The sequence below is a fragment of the Notamacropus eugenii genome, chromosome 1, assembly GCF_028372415.1.
Source record: "Notamacropus eugenii isolate mMacEug1 chromosome 1, mMacEug1.pri_v2, whole genome shotgun sequence".
Lineage (NCBI taxonomy): Eukaryota > Metazoa > Chordata > Mammalia > Diprotodontia > Macropodidae > Notamacropus > Notamacropus eugenii.
The window spans coordinates 721,268,742-721,290,791 of NC_092872.1; the positions used below are offsets into that span (position 1 = coordinate 721,268,742).

The window sequence follows — 22,050 nt, forward strand, 5'->3', positions numbered from 1 at the left end:
GTCACTTCATGGATGAGGATGAGGAGGAAAATGAGGAGGATAAAATAGCTCTTGATAAGTATCCAGTTTTTTGAAAGAAAAAATAGAAGGCATTTGGACAGTGGGAGCTGGCAATCAGGGACATTTGGGAAAGAATTAAAAGAAGAAATTAAAAGAATTGGGAAAGCTGCTGTGGTGAAGGAGATAGGGAGTCAGATGATGGTTTTCAGTCCTTCCAGTCATTTCTGTTTCACTATGACCTCATTTGGGGTTTTCTTGTCTAAGGTGCTGGAGTGATTTCCCATTTGCATTTCAGGCTCATTTTATAGACAAGGAAATCAAGGGTAAGAGCCCTAAGTGACTTGCAAAGGGTTACAAAGCTAGTAAGTGTGTCTGAGGCTGGATTTGAACATCAGTCTCCCTAATCAGTCCCTACTGCACCACTTAACTACCCGAAGGGACTCAAAGGATACCCTTGCCACCCTGAGGTCCACCCTGAGTTTAAATAGCCTAAAATTGTAGTTGACCTAGGCAGCAAGTTTTATGACTTTCTCTTTCCATTCAGTAGCATCTAAGTACAAGCAAAGGTTGTTGCCTCATTTAGAATTAATCCAAGGATATGCTTTACCTAAATTATCAACTTGTGTTCCTCCCTTGATCTCTGAGACCCAATCTTTGGCGCTTTCTTGGAGAATTGTTGGCCAGATTCATTGAGCTGATAGCCACTCTCAGTTTGGCCAAGTGCTAATTAGAAATTCCTAGGTGTCCCTTAGTATGGGATGCTTCAGGAGCCTAAAAAGAGTCTCTGCAGTGTTCTCTCTTGGCATGCTCAGGTACCATCAGGTTTAGAACCAGACAAAGTTTACACAAATAGGAGATAAAGTGAAAGAGTGAGAAACAGGTCTGCATTTGCCAAATAAGGCAAAAAACAGAATATAGGGATTGAGGCAGAAGCTGGGGCCTGGTATCAACCATGGGTCCTGTCAGTGAATAAGCGTGGATTAAGCACCTTCAGTTTTCTAGGCAACTCACCAAGTTTTAGGAAGGGAAAAGGCAGTCCCTGAGGTCAAGGAGCTGTCAGTCTATCAGAGGAACATGGAAATGGTGGAGAAGAAACAGCACATGAGGAACCTTGGTCTTAACTAATCCAGGGAAAGGAGAGTGTTTGGGAGTGTAAAGACATCTAGTTCAATGGGATACAGTGGAATAAAGGGGAACTCAAGGAGTGAATGTAATAATAGATTAAGGAGAGTAGAATTAGGGGAAAAAAGCTTAAAAATCAAGACAAGAGTGAGAACAAATCCAGGTATACCTCAGAGATATTGCAGAATCAGTTCCAGGGCTCTTCATTAAAGCAAATATTGCAATCAAGTGAGTCACCTCAATTTTTGGTTTTTCAGTGCATATAAAATTTATGTTTATAAATACTGTTGTCTATGACATGCACAATATTGTTTTGTTTTTTCAAAGTACATATTGTAATGAAAAATACTTTATTGGTAAAAAAAGCTACCTGTGCCTGAGCCTTCAGTGAGTCCTAATCTTCTTTCTGCTGGGGTTTCTGGTCCATTGTTGCTGGCTGTTGACTCATCAGAGTTGTGATTGCTCAAGGCTGCCAGTTGCCATGGCAGTTTCTTAAAATAACGCAACAGTTAAGTTTGCCACCTACATTGATTGACTCTTCTTTTCCCTTGAGTTTAAAGCCCCATTGTACACTTATGACTTGGTCTAATTTCAACATTTTTGTGTCTCAGGTAATAGGAAGACCCAAAGAGAGGGAGAAAAAAGTGCCAAAATAAAACCTTTCTTCTTTAAAAAAAATTGAACAAAAGTAAGTGCCATGGAGAAGGGCCATCAAATTCTGTGGACAAAATATGCCCACTTGCAGGGTTGCTGATCTAATGTCATCTGCAGGGATACTTTTCAGGTAACTCAGCCATTCAGAGTTCATGGCCTGACTTGAGGTTGTAGCAAGAACTCTGGGTCTGCCAGTTTCACAGGTGTTTCTGAGGATCCAATGTGATTGTCTGTGAAGGTCTTTCCAAGTCAAGTTATTCTGCAAATCTGAAGTAGTGGCATTTTCAAACATTGTGATTGTGTCAATTTAACTTGGAAGACTTTTATCTTTACCTGAAGAAGTATCATGTAGATCAGTTTACTTTCTTCCAGTGGAGGGAAGTGTTTATAATTGTGTGTGTGTGTACCTGTGTCTCTGTAAATATGTTTCACGATTTGTTTTTTTGCAGAAGGAATGATTAGACCTGGAAAGAGAGAGACTACTGAAAGGCTAAGTATTTCTGTGAAAGAAACACACCAAGAAAACCTCATGAGTGATGGTCCCTGTGACTTCACTAGGAGACAAATCTGTGCTGTCTTTCAGAAAGTTCACCCTGGAGATAAAATTTATGGTTGTCATCATTGTAGGAAAAACATGAGTCAGCAGTCCTCCCTAATTGACTGTCAAAAAATTTGTACTGGAGAAAACCCACATGAGCTTCATGAATGTGGTATACATTTTAGTGAACACTCCTCCTTCCTTATTCATCACATTATTGACAGTGAGAGGCAACCTCCTGAATGCAGTCAGTGTGGAAAGGCTGGGAGTTGCAGCTGTAGTCTTGCTGTACATCAGAGCATCGAGACTAGAGAGGAACTTTATAAATATGATAAACGTGAAAAGGCATTGCTACAGAGCTCCAATCTTACTCAACATCAGAAAATCCACAATGGTAAGAAAGGTTATGAATGCAATCCATGTGGAAATGCATTCAGATTTAAAGGCCATCTTACTCTACATCAGAAAATCCATATGGAGAAACATTATGAATGTAATCAATGTGGAAAGGCTTTTAGGGAGAACTACCAACTTATTGTACATAAGAGAATCCATACTGGAGAGAGACCTTATGAATGTAATCAGTGTGGAAAGGCTTTCACATACAGGTCAAATCTTGCTGTACATCAGAGAATCCACACTGGAGAGATACCTTATGAACGTAATCAATGTGGAAAGGCTTTTCGGGAGAACTACCAACTTATTGTACATCAGAGAATCCACACTGGAGAGAAAACTTATGAATGTAATCAATGTGGAAAGGCTTTCAGAAAGAGCTCCAATCTTGCTGCACATCAGAGAATCCACACTGGAGAGAGACCTTATGAATGTAATCAATGTGGAAAGGCTTTCAGAGAAAACTCCCTACTTGTTTCACATGAGTGAATCCACAATAGAAAGAAACTTTTTGAATGTAGTGATTGTGCAAAAGCTTTCAGTTCTAACTCCACTCTTGCTGTACACCAGAGAATCCACACTGGTGAGAAGCCACCTAAATGTAATCCATGTGGAAAGACTTTCAGACTAAGCTCCCTACTTGCTACACATCAGAGAATTCACACTGGGGAGAAACCGTATGAGTGTAATGAATGTGGAAAGGCTTTCAGACGAAACTCCTTACTTGCTGCACATCAGAGAATCCACACTGGTGAGAAGCCACATACATGTAATCGATGTGGAAAGACTTTCAGGTCTAGCTCCAATCTTGCAGCCCATCAGAGAATCCACACTGGTGAGAAGCCACATACATGTAATCAATGTGGAAAGACTTTCAGACTGAACTCCCTACTTGATGTACATCAGAGAATTCATACTAGGGAGAAACCATATGAGTGTAATCGATGTGGAAAGACTTTCAGGTCTAGCTCCAATCTTGCAGCCCATCAGAGAATCCACACTGGTGAGAGACCATATAAGTGTAATCAGTGTGAAAAGGCTTTCAGACTAAACTACCAACTTACTATACATCAGAGAATCCACCCTGGAGAGAAGCCTTATCAATGTAATGCATGTGGAAAGACTTTCAGAGAGAGCACCAAACTTAGTCTATATCAGAGAATCCACACTGGAGTAAAACCATATCCTTGTAATCAATGTGGAAAGGCTTCGGACGAAACTCCCACCTTACTTTACACCAGAGAATCCACACTGGAGAGAAACCTTATGAATGTAATCAATGTGAAAAGGTCTTCAGTTCCAGCTCATCTCTTGCTGTATATCAGAGAATCTGCAGTGGAATTAAACCTTATGAATGTAATGAATGTGGAAAGACTTTCAGAGAGCTCCAAACTTAGTCTACATCAAAGAATCCACACTGGAGTGAAACCTTATCAATGTAATCAATGTGGAAAGGCTTTCAGAGAGAGCTCCAAACTTAGTCTACATCAGAGAATCTACACTGGAGAGAAACCTTATCAATGTAATCAATGTGGGAAGGCTTTCAGAACTAGACTTCCTACTTGCTGCACATAATAGAATTCACACTGGATAGATATATAATATAACTGAAACTTTTATATACACTCACCTTGTTATACAAATCTGATGAAAGCAAATTTGAGGAGACATCGTTTCTTGGTAATTATTTAATTATGATTTGTTTACAGTTTATAAAACAATGGTCATTTAGCTGTCTCTTGCCAAGCAAACATGAATTCTGGAGACCTCTCAAAACTTACATTCCCTTAGCTAAGTGGGAGTTACCTGTAGGCATAAGTCAATGCTGATTACTTAAATCTTAATGAGAATGAATATTATGAGATTTGGACTTATTCTAATGAGAGACTGGGTGGGAGGAGCCTGAATCTTGACTCAGTTTTGGACAGGGGGGACTTATTTCTAGCCAGATCACCATTACTTAGTGCAGTCTAGACCAGTGGGGTGTAGAACTCAGAACTGTTTCACTAAAACCCAGTGGGCCAGAACTAACCTATAATAAAATCCCTTTACATTTTGATCTGATCTAAATTTTCCCCGGTGAATAAGTCTTGTCCAAGATTTCATCTGATCATCAGCCCTGCCCTTGAAAGACTGACTGAATCACCTACACTGGCCAATTTCTGAATGAGGAGATGGGGAAAAAGCTTTGTCCTAACTGAATAATTGTTTATTTATATGGAAGAAACATTCTTTTCTCTCACATCAGAGAATCCATTCTACAAGACATATGTAATTAGTCAATCAATATGAAAAGTGTTCAAGCTAAAGTCATTATGTTATTCTGATATTTCCTATCAGAAATCCCATGGGAGAGAAACTATTCCCATAATGAATGTGGAGATACATTCTACAAGCACTATAGAGCTTGTAGACATCAGAAATTTCACCTTATGATCTAACCCTCTCTGGACTCTGGAAAGGTCTGCAACCAGAGATCATCTCTTCCTTTGCATCAAGGATTGCTAGTGGAGAAAAGACTTATCAATGTGTTCAAGGAGGACCAGCCTTTTCCTGGAAGAGGCAGGTCAGTAGACTGCACAATATTCACAATGTAAGGAAGCCTTATAAAAGCAGTAATGGTAGGAAGGTCATCACCTGAATCTCAATTTTTTGTGTATTCCAGTGTGTACATTGAAGAAATCTTGCTGGAGATAAAACTCATGGATCTAATTAATGAGTAATGTTTTCTCCCTGCAGCACAGACCTCACTAGACATAGTACATTTCATATAGTGCATGAAGCCCAAAAAAAGAGATTGAATTTATCTCAGAATCCCTAAAGTTTCTCATGACTTCCCTAACATGTGCTATGGCATCCTAGGGTGAAACCTGTCACTGGCTTCCTCACCTAACTGCACTCTCCCACTGTAGCGAGACACCTTTCCTGCTCACCTTACAAGCCGTCCTAGACTGGTAATGTGGTTCACTGCTCCAAAACTGGTTCTGGGCCATTATTGCAAAGTTGTTTTCAAGGGAATCTGGAAGAGCCCAGACAAGTGAGTGCCTCACCTTGGCTCCAGAAGTTCTCATGCCCATATATTCAGGAAATACTCCCTTGATAGCTCAAATTTTCTTGCAAAGGTCTCTTGTCTTTCCCATTCAGTTGTTTTCTTCCATTTCTTTGCAATGCCCAGTTAAGAAAACCTTATTTCTCCTTGCTATTCTCGCAAATTATGAATTCATTTGGGGAAATCTCCCCTTTGCTTTTCCCTTCTTTACTCAGCTATTTGTAAGGTCTGATCAAACAGCTAATTTGTTTTGTTGCTCTTTTTCTTTGAAATATATTTAGTTGTTGCCTCCTGTGCAATATTAGGAATTGCTGTCAGTGGCTCTTCAGGCACTCTGTCTACCACATCTAATCCCCTAAATGTGTGCATCACTTCCAGTTCCTATCCATAAGCCATGCTATTTTTGATCATATCTTTAGGGTCTAATGGTTTTCCCTGATTTCTTAAATTTGAGTTTGAATTTTGCAGTGAGAAATTTAGGATCTGAGCCTCAGTCACCTCCATATCATGTTTGGATTGATTGTATAGAATGTCACCCTCCCACATTTTTTCCCTGTAAGAATATTTTACAGTTTTTGGTTTCATAAAACTGAGCAACTTTGGAGGCAGTGGTTGGAAGATAGAATTGTTACTGTGGTATTAAAAGGTTTTCCTTGGATTTGAACCATACTTAAGCATACATTGGAAAAATCTTGCTGGAGATAAAACTTAGGGATCTAATTAACAAGGTTAAATCTCTTGCCCAAGATCTCATTAGATTTTGCAGTTTAAGAGACCTCATTAAACATCCAAAATTACTTACTGTGATGAATTCCCTAAAAATACAGCTGTTTCCAGTGAAATCCTCATGTTTGTCATTATTCTTCAATAATAATCCTTTGAATTTATATGCTGTAATTTCATTAGCCATTCTCCAGTTGATGGGTGCTCATGTTCTTTGCTGGAACAAAATGTTCTCTTATAAATATTTTGTTAAAAGACAACAATACATCTAGAGTGTTAAAATCGTAGCTGGACAAATGCTTTCTATGTAAGGTGATAACTTGGAAAATATATTCAATGGAATTGATGTCATTTCAGTGTCACCAAGTTTTTTTTAAGGTATTCTTGCCAAAACAGTGAAATTTGTTTCAAATCTGTAATATAACTTTTGTTATGCTTTAAAATTTTACTGTGGTTTTGGGAAATATTTGGTAAGTAATGTGAACTTTAAAAATCATACCTGTTGGGTGATGCACGTGTATTCTTTGGAAATCAACTTCTCTTTTGATCTAGATGCTGTAAAGTGATGAATTAAACTGTTGGAGAATGTGATTGCAATGTTCACAAAATGCTAAGTATTTAAATGAATATATTTATTTTAAAAAATAAAGTAGTAATCCTGAAGAGATCATAAAAATGGGAAAGGGTCCCACATGTACAGAAATATTTATAGCAGCACCCTTTGTAGTTGCCAAAAACTGGAAGTCAGGGGGATGTCCATCAATTGGAGAATGGCTGAATAAATTATGGTATATGAATGTAGTGGAGTACTGTTGTGCCATAAGAAATGATGAACAAGAAGACTTCAGAGAGGCCTAGAAGGACTTATATGATCTGATGCTGAGTGAAAGGAGCAGAACCAGGGGACCTATGTGCACAGCAATGACCACAGTGTGCGAGAGTTTTTTCTGGTAGACTTGGAATTTCGTAATAATGCAAGAACTTCTTTAAAAAAAAAATATCCCAATGGTGGTTTTCTAAGGCAAAATGCCTTCCACACTCAGAGAAAGAAATATGGAAGTAATTCGCAGAATGTAGCAGATCATGTTTGTGTGTGTGTGTGTTTTTGTGTATCATGTTTTGATTTGTTATATGATTTCTTCCATTTATTTTAGTTCGACTGCATAGCATGACTATAGTGAAAATGTACTCAATAGGGAAAGTATATGTAGAACCTATACAGAATTGTATGCGGTCATGGGGAGGGAGGGGTTAGCAGCGGGGGGTAGGCGTGGGGGGGATAAAATCTTAATTTTATGGCAGTAATTGTTAAACATTAAAAAATAATAATAATAAAATTAAATTAAAAAAATAAAGTAATAACTTAGCTTGGCGAAAAGCAGAGAAGACATAGATTCTCCGTATTTGGGGAATTTTGTGGGGAATGACCAAAGGGTTTAGGTTACAGAATCTTATCAGCCCTGGGACAGAAGTTGCTTAAAGTAGAGGTTTTCTAATTCTAAAGTAGTTAAGTGTTTTACTGAGTAATTAAGTTGTCTAACAGGTCAAGAAAGGTTTGGAGAGGCGGAGCTTGCAAGTTTGTTTATAATATCCAAGTTTTATGAGAATTTGTGTGGCAACTGATTACGAAAATTATGAAATTCCACCTAGAGTAATATGTATGACATTTCCTACACCTTTGAACAAATTCAGTCTGAATAGACTCCAACAAGTTCAAAATTGGTTACCTTCCTTCAATAAAATTGATAGTCAAATCTTGGAATGCAGAAAATGAGAAAATGACTCCAGTCCTTCTTGTCCAGGTACTCCATCATGTCAATTCAACAAGCCCAGATTACATGCCAGGCTCTGTGTTAGGATTTGGGGTTACCAATCAAGGTACCCTTCCCCACAGGGAGCTCACATTCTAAAGGATTTGGTCAAGTATTTAAGTCAAAAAGTTTTTGTTAAACACCAGATCTTTTCTAAGCAAGTGGTAGGCTTTTGCGATTCCCAGAATGGAGAAAGAAAATAGACAATTTGCAAACAATTATGTGACCCCCACACCCAGAGAAGGCATAATCACTAGGAAATATTGGGGATAGATTGATTGGCTTTGAATCATTCAAATCTTGCCTCAGCCACTGAGTGGTTTGCCTCATTTTTCTCCACTGTAAAATGGAGTTGACATTCTTGCAGTGTAGGTGTTCTAGTAGTCCTGAAATCCAAGGACACGGTTGGGGGTGGTCCTCAAAGGAATTTAACCACTCAGACCTTTCAGTCCAAATAGCAATATTATTGTGTCATCAATAGACGCCAGTCAGATGCCTGGTGAGTCTGCACTATTTGTGACACCAGTACAAGTGGGCAAGATTTGAAGAATCTGCGTTTGATGAGGTTGAGACTGATGTTTTTATACAGAAAGACTAGGAGATGATGTAGATGGCATCTGGCAGTGGCAAGTATCTTGAGGTGGCCTGGAATTAACAGAGAAAGGAGCCTAGATGGGATGAAGGAGTATTCAGTAATCCTGGTGGGCTAGAGTGGGCCAGATGATGGGTTCCTGAAATATGTGGGGAAGTTCAAGGATCTCTCCTTTTAGGGTTTCAAATTTTCCCCATCATGAGGACCTAGCAGGGTTGTTAGGATTTGATGAGATAATATTTGTAAAGTTCTTGTGCCTAGCACTAAGCAGACTCTTAAAAAACCATTTGATTCCTTGTTTGCTACATAAAATCTATATACAAGGTAAATTGGAAGAAATAAACAGATAATGGACCAAGCAAGGCTTCTTGAAGGAAGCTAATGAAATCAGGAAACTTTGAGACAAGGAGGGACAGTACTCGAGGAATGGGGGGTGGAGTGGGGGAGCAGGGGGCGGCAGTGGTGGAAACTAGTGAACATGCAGCATCAGGAGATGGAGATTCATGTGTGACAACGTGGAGGCTGATGCCACTGATCCTTAGTACATGGAGACCAGAAAGGTGTGTGCTCCCTAAAAAACTAGTGTCAGGTTATAATATTTAATATAAATTTCCAATAATCTCTTTGTTCTCTCTGAGGCAAACTCAGAGAATGCCTCTTCCTATGTCAACAAAAGCCAAATAGGGCTCACTTAACACTCCTTAAGAGACCTTTAATTTGACCTAAGACACTCTTTCTGAATAATGGGACATTTTCCTTTTCTTAATATTTTGTGGACATATACTATGTTATGGCATATTAATGGTAAAGAAAACATAGACATCCTGGGTCTTAATTTCAATTGAAACTTTGTCAAACTCTTGTTCTCTTATTGTATTTACAACCTATGCAATTAAGAAATTCCTTTCTAATGGTCTAATTAATCACTCATAGAGACCATAAATCTGAAGGACGGAGCCCACCTTCTTTGTTCTAAAACAGGTTAAAGCCTGGCCAATTTTTGTATCAACAGTCAGATAATATCCAGCTCCATAGTACTATGTAACCATTGCTTTAAGGGGAATGAATTAATAAATGTATGCATTTGGCCTGTTGCCTCTCCTTCAACTAAACTTTCAGGTCAACAGTATTGGTGTCCAGGGTGGATTGGAACTGAGGAATGGGATGGACATTTCCTCATCACACCAACGCCAGGACTCAGGTGCCAGAGGATCCATTTTTCCTAGAGTCCTGGGTCTTGACAGGGTCCGTGTAAGTCCTCTCCCTTCCAGCTTCCAAAGGACTCCCACTAGCTTGACTGACATCCAAAAATTCCCTTTCAAGCTAACATTGGGGGCGGAGACCAATTTGGGATAAATTGCCCTGTGCTAATTGGGTCTCCTTTGAGCATCGATCTAGGAAAATCAGCTAGCTATGGGTCAGTTAAAAAGAAAGCAACTAAAGTTAGAAATCTGGCTGATAAGACCCCTGCTTCTCATATGTCAAGCTGTTACCCACCTTATGATCACAGCTATTGCCAGCACTAGTGTCAATCAACTAAAGATAGCTGTAAATTCTCTTGGCTACCACAGGGCTCTTTTGGACAGGTCAACGTTGCTTTATCTTACAACCAAATTCTGTTTCAAGGCCAACAAAACCTGTAGCCAGCAGCAGGAATGTTTCATCTTGGGCTTGCTGATGTGGCTGAGGTAGAACAAGAGAGAGAAGCCTCTTCCCTTTAGGCCTCGCAGAGCCGCTTCTGTGCTAGCCCAGTACTGGCCAAATTCCTTTCTTCTTCAAAGTTCTCCAGTCTGTCCTTCCCTTCACTCTCTGGGTCCAATTCCCCCTCTGTCCTCCTTCTTCCCTCCCCCTTCCCTTGAAGGCCTCTGATCTGGGGAAGATGATGGCACCTAGCCGCTCTTTTCCCCCTCACCTTCCCCTACCTGCCTTAGCCCTGAGGAAGGCAACCTCTGTTCAAGGCTCCTTTGCCTCCTTCTTCCCCCTCCCCACTTTTCCTTTTAAGGACTCTGGTCTTGAAGAGGAGAGTTACAATTCACCTACAAAGTGACCAGCTTCTAATTGCTCTCTCTCTCTCTCTCTCTCTCTCTCTCTCTCTCTCTCTCTCTCTCTCTCTCTCTCTCTCTCTCTCTCTCTCTCTCTCTCTCTCTCTCTCTCGTGTGTGCTGTGAATGAGTCTGTTATCTTGTAAGATTTAAATGCAAGCAGCTGGACATCCAGGACTGCAGCTGGGGAAAGAAACAAAATTTTAACACTTTTCCTTGTTGTTCTGGTCTGGCCAACGTGGAATTAGAATGGAAAGTTGAACCATATGAGGTAAAATCATTTTCGCAGACTTGTATGTTGTGAGATTAATCTTAAAAAAATTTCGGGAACTGATCATTTGAAATTACTGGAAAAAAAAAAATACCTCCAAGATTGTGGTTAGCCCTAGAAATTCACCTTGCTAATCCTGATCACCTAACATTCCCCACTCCCTCTTAGAGTTAAGGGAGTATTTCAGAACAGGGATTCTTTAGCAACTACAGGAGTTCATGTTAACTCCTCTCATCCCAGATCTAATTATAGAGAGGAAAATGTAGGAGAAGTGTAGGGGCAGCAATCGCAATGATTCCAACAGTCCTGTGCCCTTGGGTATCCTTTAACCCACCTTTCTAGGTAAAGCTTGGAAATGTCACCTAGGTCCTATACACTCTGCCCACCCTGTCCCAGCAGCTGCAAAGTGCCTGAGCCTCAGTAAATTCTGCAGCCGTGGGAGAATGAGAAAGGTGGATAGATCAGGCCTGTGACAAGCATTCACTAAACTCTTGCCTGCAAAAATCACCGCTGCTGGGACACCAGCTTCTCTGCTCTTGGCAAGCGTCACTTCTCTGTTTCAGTTGCAAAATGTATTTTACGTCTGTTTGACCTGTTTTCTGATTTGTTAAAGTAAAAATAATTATGGTTGTTATGGGATCAAAATGATAAAATGATGCCAAAATGGTTCACATAATGATTGATATGTTACACACTGTATTATTATCTCTCTCTAATGTAATTATTAACTTTAAGGTGGTTTTAATTACTGAAAGTAATAAGATCAATCATTTCCGGACATGCAAATAATTCTGTCTGAAGTTATTGTTGTATTAAAACTGTATTTCTAAGATTGTATTTCTGAATTTCTCTTGGATTGTGAAAACTGAGTGACCACTGTAATCCAGAAGTGGTGTTAGACAAAGCAATTTTTAATCTGAATTTTGTTGAAACTGAAAAGATGTTGAGAAAATTGTGTAAAAGTAGGTATGTTACTTTATCTGTCCTGCTAACCTTGTCATATAATGTTTTGTAATAGCCATTTAGAAAATCAGATATTTCCACATTTGCATGTTAAAAAGTTGTAGCTAAAACAATTTGACTATCTTCTATGAAGTTGTAGATTGCTAACTAAATTACTTGGCAGCATTGTTTTAATGCTGAAACCAAAAATTGTTAAATGATTACTATGCGTGGAAAGGAGGGAATGGAGTCAAAACTTTATTTAGATTCTTTCTGCCCATTCAGAACAGTATTCCCATTCATGTGGGCAAGACAGCCCTAGGAAAGGAACTTGGTTTATGTAATTCCTAAACAATGAATATGACTTGGTCAGAAATTGTAATAGAAAGAAAGGATTTTTAACAATTTACTTTTACATCAGATGAGTTTTAAATTTGAGAAGGAAAGATACTAAATAGAATCCCTTATGTGTGTGTGTCCTGGCAAATCTTTATTGCTCATTGTAACTCTATCAGAGTGGAAATAACTGTATCTGACTCTAAGCTGTGATGAGGGAGACTTGCAGTTTAAGGTAAAAGGCATTTGGGACCATAACTATTTTTTGTTTTGAGTTTGAATTTGGGTATAGTTGTCTGCGTTAATTTCACTCTTATCTGAATTTAAACAGAGTAAAGGATGTTTTATCCTGTCATATTTCGTATGTCACATGTCCCTGCTTTTTCCTTCTATAGTAAACTTCTGTGATCAATAGCAAGTGACCAGCAAAATACATGAGCCCTTTTGTGTAATCTTACTGGGAAATCGAATATTGTTTTCATCTGAAATTAGAACATGTGCAGAATTTTATGTAAACTCTTTGAGAGTCACCTTAAGATGTTCCCATTGTTTGAAAGGATTTTTAAAAACAGTAGTGCTGTTCTGTGAGTCAGTCTCTTACTGTTACCAATGTGAGATTCCATTCCAACACCATTTTTAGTAAAACATTTTGTGATATCTAGGAATTCTGCAATAACTGAGAATTGAGTTTGTGATAATACTTTGGAAATTCATACTACTTAAGAATATTTTGGTAACAACTCAGCTTTAATGAATTCCAATTTTAAAGGTTTATTTTTGCTTAAGGAAAGAAGAAAGGTATATCAATCATTTTAAAAGTTTCCAACTAATTTTCTTTTTTTTTAAAATTTATTTATTTAACTTTTAACATTCATTTTCACAAAATTTTGGTTCCAGATTTTCTCCCCATTTGTCCCCTCCCCCTGCCCCCAAACACCGAGCATTCTAATTGCCCCTATCAATCACCAATCCGCCCTCTCTTCTATCATCCCTCCCTTCCCTTGTCCCCATCTTCTCTTTTGTCCTATAGGGCCAGATAACTTTCAATACCTCATTACTTGTATTTCTTATTTCCCAGTAGCAAGAACAGTACTCAACAGTTGTTCCTAAAGCTTTGAGTTCCAACTTCTCTTCATCCCTCCCTCCCCACCCATTCCCTTTGGGAAGGCAAGCAATTCAATGTAGGCCATATCTGTGTAGTTTTGAAAATGACTTCCATAATAGTGATGTTGTGTAAGACTAACTATATTTCCCTCCATCCTATCCTGCCCCCCATTGCTTCTATTCTCTCTTTTGATCCTGTCCCTCCCCAAGAGTGTTGACTTCAAATTGCTCCCTCCTCCCACTGCCCTCCCTTCCATCATCCCCCCCACCCTGCTTATCCCCTTCTCCCCCACTTTCATGTATTATAAGACAGGCTTTCATATCAAAATGAGTGTGCATTTTATTCCTTTCTTTAGTGGAATGTGATGAGTGTAAACTTCATGTTTTTCTCTCACCTCCCCTCTTTTTCCCTCCACTAAAAAAGTCTTTTGTTTGCCTCTTTTATGAGAGATAATTTGCCCCATTCCATTTCTCCCTTTCTCCTCCCAATATATTTCTTTCTCACTGCTTAATTTCATTTTTTAAGATATGATCCCCTCCTATTCAATTCAATCTGTGCTCTCTATCTCTCTCTTTGTGTGTGTGTGTATGTGTGTGTGTGTGTGTAATCCCACCAAATACCCACATACTGAAAAGTTTCAAGAGTTACAAATATTGTCTTTCCATGTAGAAATGTAAACAGTTCAACTTTAGTAAGTCCCTTATGACTTCTCTTTGCTGTTCACCTTTTCATGCTTCTCTTCATTCTTGTGTTTGAAAGTCAAATTTTCTTTTCAGCTCTGGTCTTTTCATCAAGAATGCTTGAAAGTCCTCGATTTCATTGAAAGACCATTGTTTCCCTAAAGTATTATACTCAGTTTTGCTGGGTAGGTGATTCTTGGTTTTAGTCCTAGTTCCTTTGACTTCTGGAATATTATATTCCATGCCCTTCGATCCCTTAATGTAGAAGCCGCTAGATCTTGTGTTATCCTGATTGTATTTCCACAGTACTTGAATTGTTTCTTTCTAACTGCTTGCAATATTTTCTCCTTGACCAGGGAACTCTGAAATTTGGCCACAATATTCCTAGGAGTTTCTCTCTTTGGGTCTCTTTCAGGAGGTGATTGGTGGATTCTATCAATATTTATTTTGCCCCCTGGTTTTAGAATCTCAGGGCAGTTTTCCTTGATAATTTCATGAAAGATGATGTCTAGGCTCTTTTTTTGATCATGGCTTTCAAGTAGTCCTATAATTTTTAAATTGTCTCTCCTGGATCTATTTTCCAGGTCAGTTGTTTTTCCAATGAGATATTTCACATTGTCTTCCATTTTTTCATTCTTTTGGTTTTGTTTTGTGATTTCTTGGTTTCTCAAAAAGTCTTTAGCCTCCATGTGTTCCATTCTAATTTTGAAAGAACTATTTTCTTCAATGAGCTTTTGAACCTCCTTTTCTATTTGGCTAATTCTGCTTTTTAAAGCATTCTTCCCCTCATTGGCTTTTTTAACCTCTTTTGCCAATTGAGTTAGCCTATTTTTCAAGGTGTTATTTTCTTCAGTATTTTTGGGGGGTCTCCTTTAGCAGGGTGTTGACCAGCTTTTCATGCTTTTCTTGCATCTCTCTCATTTCTCTTCCCAGTTTTTCCTCCACCTCTCTAACTTGATTTTCAAAATCCTTTTTGAGCTCTTCCATGGCCTGAGCCCACTGAATATTTATTTTGGATGTTTGGGATATAGAAGCCTTGACTTCTATGTTTTTCCCTGATGGTTAACATTGTTCTTCCTCATCCAAAAGGATGGGAGGAGATATCTGTTCACCAAGAAAGTAACCTTCTATGGTCTTATTTTTTCCCCCCCTTTTCTGGGCATTTTCCCAGCCAGTTACTTGACTTCTGAGTTTCCTCTCCACACCCACCACTCCTCCAGATCCTCCCAGCCAATGCTTGGGGTCTGAGATTCAAATGCTGCTTCTCAGCCTTAGGGCTTTTGGCAGGGGCAGGGCTAGTATTCAGTGTGAGATTAAGTTCAGCTGCTCAGGTGGGGACAGGGCCACCACACAGGGCTCAGTTCCAGCCTGCTTTGGGAGCCCCTGTCTGCTGCTGCCTCTGCTGCTGCCTCCTGAGGGGGCCTGAGTTATGGGGACACCCTACTCCCCTCTTGGCCAGCCAAAAAGACCCTCTCACTGATATTTGGCGCCTCTGGGTGGAGGGACCTGTGCTGCCGCTGGAGATTCTGTCCCTGAAACCTGCTTGGATCTGCTCTTCTTGGTGCCGCGTGGCCAAGGCAGGCCTGGGCTCTGTTTTGGGTCCGGTACGCGATGGACCTTTCGGGTCAGTTTTTCAGGTCTCTCTGGAACAGAAATCTCCTCCTCTCCATTGTTCTGTGGCTTCTGCTGCTACAGGATTTGTTGGGAATAGAAGGAAGGAGGGATATAATCAAAATTTTATAAAACAACCAGCATTTAATTAAATTAATATGTAATTGGTGGGAAAACAAAATATATTTTTAAAAAATGTTTACAGAATAAAGAAAATAGACTTTTAGCTTTTCTCCCAAGCTCAGGTGCCAGGATCTGCTACTTCAGCCACATCCCAGAAACAAGATGGTTAAGTCAACGGATTTAGCCGTACTGGGCACCTGCTGACCAGGGCTGCATTCACCTCAGGTGAAGTAGACATCGTGGCCATCAAAGACCCCTTCATTGGGCTCAACTACATGGTTTATATGTTTCAATATGACTCTACTCATGGCAAGTTCAAAGGCAGAGTTAAGGCTGAGAATGGGAAGCTGGTGATCAATGGAAAAGCCATTACCTTCTTCCAAGAGAGGGATCCCACCAATATCAAATGGGGAGATGCTAGAGCCGAGTATGATCTAGAATCCACTGGAGTCTTTACCACCATGGAAAAGGCTGGGGCTCATTTGAAGGGTGGAGCCAAGAGGGTCATCATCTCTGCCCCTTCTGCTGATGCCCCAATGTTTGTAATGGGAGTGAACCATGAGAAATATGGTAATTCCCTTAAGATTATTAGTAATGCTTCCGGCACTACCAACTGCTTGGTCTCCTTGGCTAAGATCATTCATGACAACTTTGGCATTGTGGAAGGACATATGACTACAGTCCATTACTGCTACCCAGAAGACAGTAGATGGCCCCTCTCGTAAGTTGTGGAGTGATGGGCGTGGTGCTGCCCAAAACATCATCCCTGCTTCCACTGGTGCTGCTAAGGCTGTAGGCAAGGTCATACCTGAGTTGAATGGCAAGCTCACAGCCATGGCCTTCTGTGTTCCTACTCCCAGCATATCTGTTGTAGATCTGACCTGCCACCTGAAGAAACATGCCAAATATTATGATATCAAGAAAGTAGTCAAGTAGGCATCAGAAGGACCCTTGAAGGGCATCTTGAGCTTCACAGAGGACCAGGTTGTATCCTGTGACTTTAACAGCAACACCCACTCTTCCACCTTTGATGCTGGTGCTGGTATTGCCCTCAATGACCACTTTGTCAAGCTCATTTCTTGGTATGACAGCGAGTATGGCTATAGCAACTATGAAGTGGACCTCATGGTCTACATGGCCTCCAGACAGTAAAGTTTAAAGCCATGGATCTTCATCCCCAGGCAAAAAAAGAGTTCTTCCACTGGGGAGCCTACATTTCTAACTTACATTCTGTAGTGGGGATACCACGTCCCATTCACATCCTTGTCCCAATACACCCCTGTAGTATGGGGGAGAAGCCTAGAGTCCTGTATTGTCTACCACCAATAAAGTCACCACATTATCTGCAAAAAAAAAATAAAGAAAGAAAAAAATAGAGGTTCTCCCCCATTCAGCATGGCAACATCCATTGTTTACAGCAAATGGAGAAATCTGGAATCCTCTGAATAAGTTCACTTTCTTTGACAGCATGCTTTCTAGTAAGACACAGAGGTGATGAGGTTGTGAAAACAATTAACCTTTAAGTCTGTTAGTATTTAATTATTTTGATTTATTTTTAGGTTCATTGTAGGATTAAATTCCCTTATTTGGGAAAAACTAACCCTAACAGCTAAGCCAAATTAGAATAGATATTTTTGTAAGACTGCATTTTCTATAGATTTAATATAGATTGATAAGACTTTATCATTTAGTAGCAGATACTTTATGATAAGACAAATATCTTCATGGGACTAAAATAATCATGGCATTATCCAACTGTTTTCTAAGGCTAAATTCCCCTTTCTGGCTGCTAGAGTAAAGAGGTTGACAAAAGCCTAAGTTCCTCTGTTCAGTTTAGTGGATAGGCTCCTTTTTACATTTTCTCCAGCAAGACATGAACTCTACATGGAGTAGTGTAATCTTCTAAATTTAGGCTTGCCTTTCTGGCAGCTGGAACATGGGGCATGAGTGCTCAGTACAAAGCACAAGTTCCTCTTTTCCAGTCTTTCTTCAAATTATAGGCTCCTTTAAAGTAATACTTTTGGCTGCAAAATTCAGCAGGCACTTTTGGGGTATTGTCACATTGACAGACAAGTTGAGAGAGACAGGATGACTCTGGATCAAGAAAACCTGGCAGGAGTAAGTAGTCAGATGACCTACCTTGTCCAACTGGATTATGTTCAAAATATGTGCCCTAAGATAGTTGTGTTTTTTTCTTCCTCTTCTGTTATAAAAATAAGCTCTGTAAATCACATCTTTGTGACAAATTGCTGAGAAATTAGTACACCTTACTTAAAGATAACCTGTCAACTCTTACAATTAAATAATTGTTCACTAGCAAATTTTGTACCTCAGATTATTTTCTATTTCAGATAACTCATTTTAACACTAGATACCTGCCCTGCCAGACACAGCTTAGTGTTTGAGAGGTTCCCAAGGAACGTGTGAAAGAAAAGAGGTTTTGGGCTGCTTACCAAATTGAAGATGTACAGAGCTATTGTGCTGACCTCATTGTTGCATGTCTGTGAAAGCTGAACAGTATACCAGCACCATGCCAGGAAACTGAATCATTTCCATTTGAATTGTCTTATGAAAAGTGTGAACATCCCCTGGGAAGATAAGGTACTGGACACTGAGGTTGTTTCTCAAATTAGATTGCCATGCATTCACCTTCTGCTGCAGAGAGCACAACTCTGAAGGACTGGTCATGTTGTTCAAATGCCAAAAGTATGTTTTCTTAAAAGAATATTTCACAGAGAACACAAGCAAAAAAGGCACTCACAAGGTGGTCAGAAGTGATACAAGGACGTTCTTAAGGTCTCTGTGAAGAATTTTGTAATCAATTGTGAGACATGGAGACACTGGCAAAAGACTAACCAGGATGGCCTGTCCATGTCAAAGAACTTGCCATACTGTACTGTACTAGCAAAATAGAATTGCAGTAGCTCCAAAGACTAATGAGATGTGCAGATTCAGAGCCATCTCTCCACTAAACGTTCACATGGACTATTTCTTCACAACTTGTGGTAGAGCCTTCTATCTTCTCTTAATGCCTGATCATCTATGGTTGGAAATATTGTACTTCCACCCTGACATAATGATGTCATTTTGGTCTGCTTTGAGAACAAAGAACAACAAAAATGACCAACTATGTAACTAAACATTTTCATAAGGAAATATATGTTATTGACAAATGAAAGCAATCATAAAGTGAAAGCATAAGATGTTTTGGCCATGATACATCATAGCCATATATCAAGCCCTAAGTGTAACAATATATAACTCCCCTTCACTTGGCTGGAAAGTTTAATATCTTTCAGTTCACTCCAGATTGTAATTAGTATGGCTTATGAATCCTTTTCATGTTTTATCTAGACAAGATTTTGTTTCAGGCTCTCAGGAAATTAAGTAGATCTTTTCTTTTTCTTTCCTCTGTTTTCTATAATCAAACATTCTACACCCGCCCCAGTCCCCCAGAATACATTGTACTTGCAGCATCTCACAACCTAGCTTTTATCACTTCTGATGTGGAAGTAATTTCACATTGTCTTTCTTTCTCCTCCAGAGACCCTTCTGTCTCACAAATAAAACACACTTTGTCACGGATTCCACAGAGAAACACATTACATAGTAAGACATTCCTCAACTTTATTCCAACTGTTCTTATCAAATACTTTTCTCAATTTTTCATTGAGCACTTAATGTCTATGGTTTTAAATGTTGATTCTCACTAAACTAGGATAAGACTTCTAGGTCAGTCCCCTTTTTGTCCTTCAGTTTCCTCTTCTCACTTGATGAGGTTTAGACTGCCTGAATTCTGGAGTCTTTTTCACGTCAAAATCTTGTGACTCTCGATGGTTTAGGAGCTGGTGACATTCCAGGATGTGTCTGAGGACTTCACTCCAGAGGAATGGGACCTCTTAGACCATCCTCAGAAGGAGTTTTACAAGGAGGTCGTGCTGGAGAATGCCCACAATCTACTCTTTTTGGGTAAGGACATTTTCCTGGCCTATTTCAGTCTGCTTTCAAAGGGAATATCATTATCACTCAGTGTGCTGGTTCTGGAGCACTTCTTAATTACTAGAAAGAAAAATATGCTGATCTCCCGTGTCCAAGAGACAGGGTCCTCCTGCTGCCTGGTTTTCCTATAAAAGTTCAGTATATTTATTGTGTGAAGATAGCATGACAGTTTCCTTGTTGCTTCTGAAGCTGTCTCTTGCCAATTCTAGGTTTCTTGAAGTCAAAGATCAGATCAGTGTTGAAGCATCTCAGACATAGAACTAATCCCAAATATCTAACCTTTCCTTGGTCAGGAATTTTGCCTGCCAAAACTCTGAAAACTGCTCAGCTGACTTTTCTTTGCATCTCATTCCTCTTTGGGAAGTGCCAAGTATTTAGGATATCCTTTATTTGAGAAGCAACAATTTATATCTCATAGTTCCTAGTTGTGCGTAGTATGACACATTTGTCCTCAATCTCCCTTACTTGCTTTCCACATTCCAGTACAGATAGTGAGGAAGGAAGGAAGGGGATAAACCTTTCTATTCAACTGATTTCCAACAGGTGCTGTTCTAAGTGTTTTCTGTAAATATTATGTTATTAGGTGATATTATTATCCCCATTTGACATTTGGCATAACTGAAGAAAACAGAGGTTAAGTAAATTTTTCAGAGGTACACAGCTAGAATCTGAGGCTAGATTTAAACCCTGATATTTCTTAGTCCAGGCCCAGAGTTCTCTCCTCTGCACAACAGGCTGCCTCTAAATTCTAGATAATGAAATCTATGTAATGAGACCATCCTCCTATGAAGAAGATGCAACAAGATCCAATTTTCTGATTCCAAATTGGCTCCATGATCTTCTCCCACACCTCTCCCCAATGTTTCCCAATATAAATGCTATGGAAACCACATTTAAAGAAATCTGGGAACCATCCTGTGCTCCTTGATCTCATACCCCCATCAATGGCAGGAACAGCAGACTTGCCAAGAATCAGAATTTGACTAAGTATGGTTCATTGTGTTTCCCAACAGGAGAATCTCACCAGAAGAGGTAATGAATCCCTCAATGAACAGTACCAAGATTTTTATAGGTTTCAGGGAGTGAGGAGTTGAGTAGGAGACAGAACCAAAGCTGATATACATCAAAGACTCATTTGCTGGAGCTCAAGGAAGATCTGGCATATTCTCTATTGGTTACTTGCATTACAACCATGAATGGAAAAATAAGCCAGATATTGTGAACGTGATGGAGTGATTCTCAAAATGGAGTAACTTTGTATGTACACTCTTTTCCGTAAAGCAGACAAACTTACATCTTTTTCTCCATGCTCATCCCTGTTTCCCCATGCTCAGGGCTTCCAATTCCCGAAGAATATTTGCTTTCTTATATTGAGGAAAGGGAATCACCACAGAATCTGGAACAAGAAAACCTGAGGAGCTGCTGTCCAGGTGAGTGAGGCAAAAGCAGTTATATGAGAGCTGTGATTTTTATTATGGCAAAGTAAGTGCTAGGTATGGAAGCAGGAGTACTTGATTTAGAATTTTTTTTGAGACACTTTTGGCAGTGGGTCTGTGGACAAATCACTTAATCCCACTGAGCCTCAGTATCCTCTTCTGCAAAATAAGGAAGTTGGACACCATGGTCATTAAGCTGTCTTCTACTGATAAATGTATGTTCTTAAAAAAATTCAGTGTTTTGAATTTGTGGGCATGGACCTTCCTTGAAAGTGAAAAAGGTGGTTAGGCTTTCCAATATGGATACTTTCTTAGGCTTTTCTTAAGTCAGTGAACATTTAATAAGTTTCTGCTATGGGCCAGACTCTCTGCTGAGCACCATGGATATAAAGAGATACAAGGAACATCCCCTGCTCTCCTGGAGTTCACAGATTGGTTGGGCAGAGGACATGCCCCCAACAATGTAGAAACTTGTTATGGAAATGACAAATTGGAACTCAATGAGAGAGTGAAGGTACTACAATGAAGAAGGACTGGAAAGGCTTATTATTGTGGAGGTAGGCTCTAGATGGGGCTTCATGGAAGCTGGCATGGAAATCCCAGTCAGGGGGTGGAGTGTCC

The 22,050-nt window shown here is 39.6% G+C and overlaps 1 protein-coding gene and 1 pseudogene across 1 annotated transcript; both read left to right on the top strand.

The window, feature by feature from the left end:
* The first annotated feature begins 1,820 nt into the window (after window positions 1-1,820).
* On the top strand, window positions 1,821-6,833 carry LOC140521707 (uncharacterized). The gene is given in 2 exon segments (XM_072637012.1): window positions 1,821-1,906; window positions 2,226-6,833. A coding segment is annotated over 1 exon segment (2,055 nt). The 5' UTR covers window positions 1,821-1,906; window positions 2,226-2,230; the 3' UTR covers window positions 4,286-6,833.
* Window positions 6,834-15,871: 9,038 nt separating this feature from the next.
* On the top strand, window positions 15,872-17,152 carry LOC140520130 (glyceraldehyde-3-phosphate dehydrogenase-like; annotated as a pseudogene).
* Window positions 17,153-22,050: the final 4,898 nt, after the last annotated feature.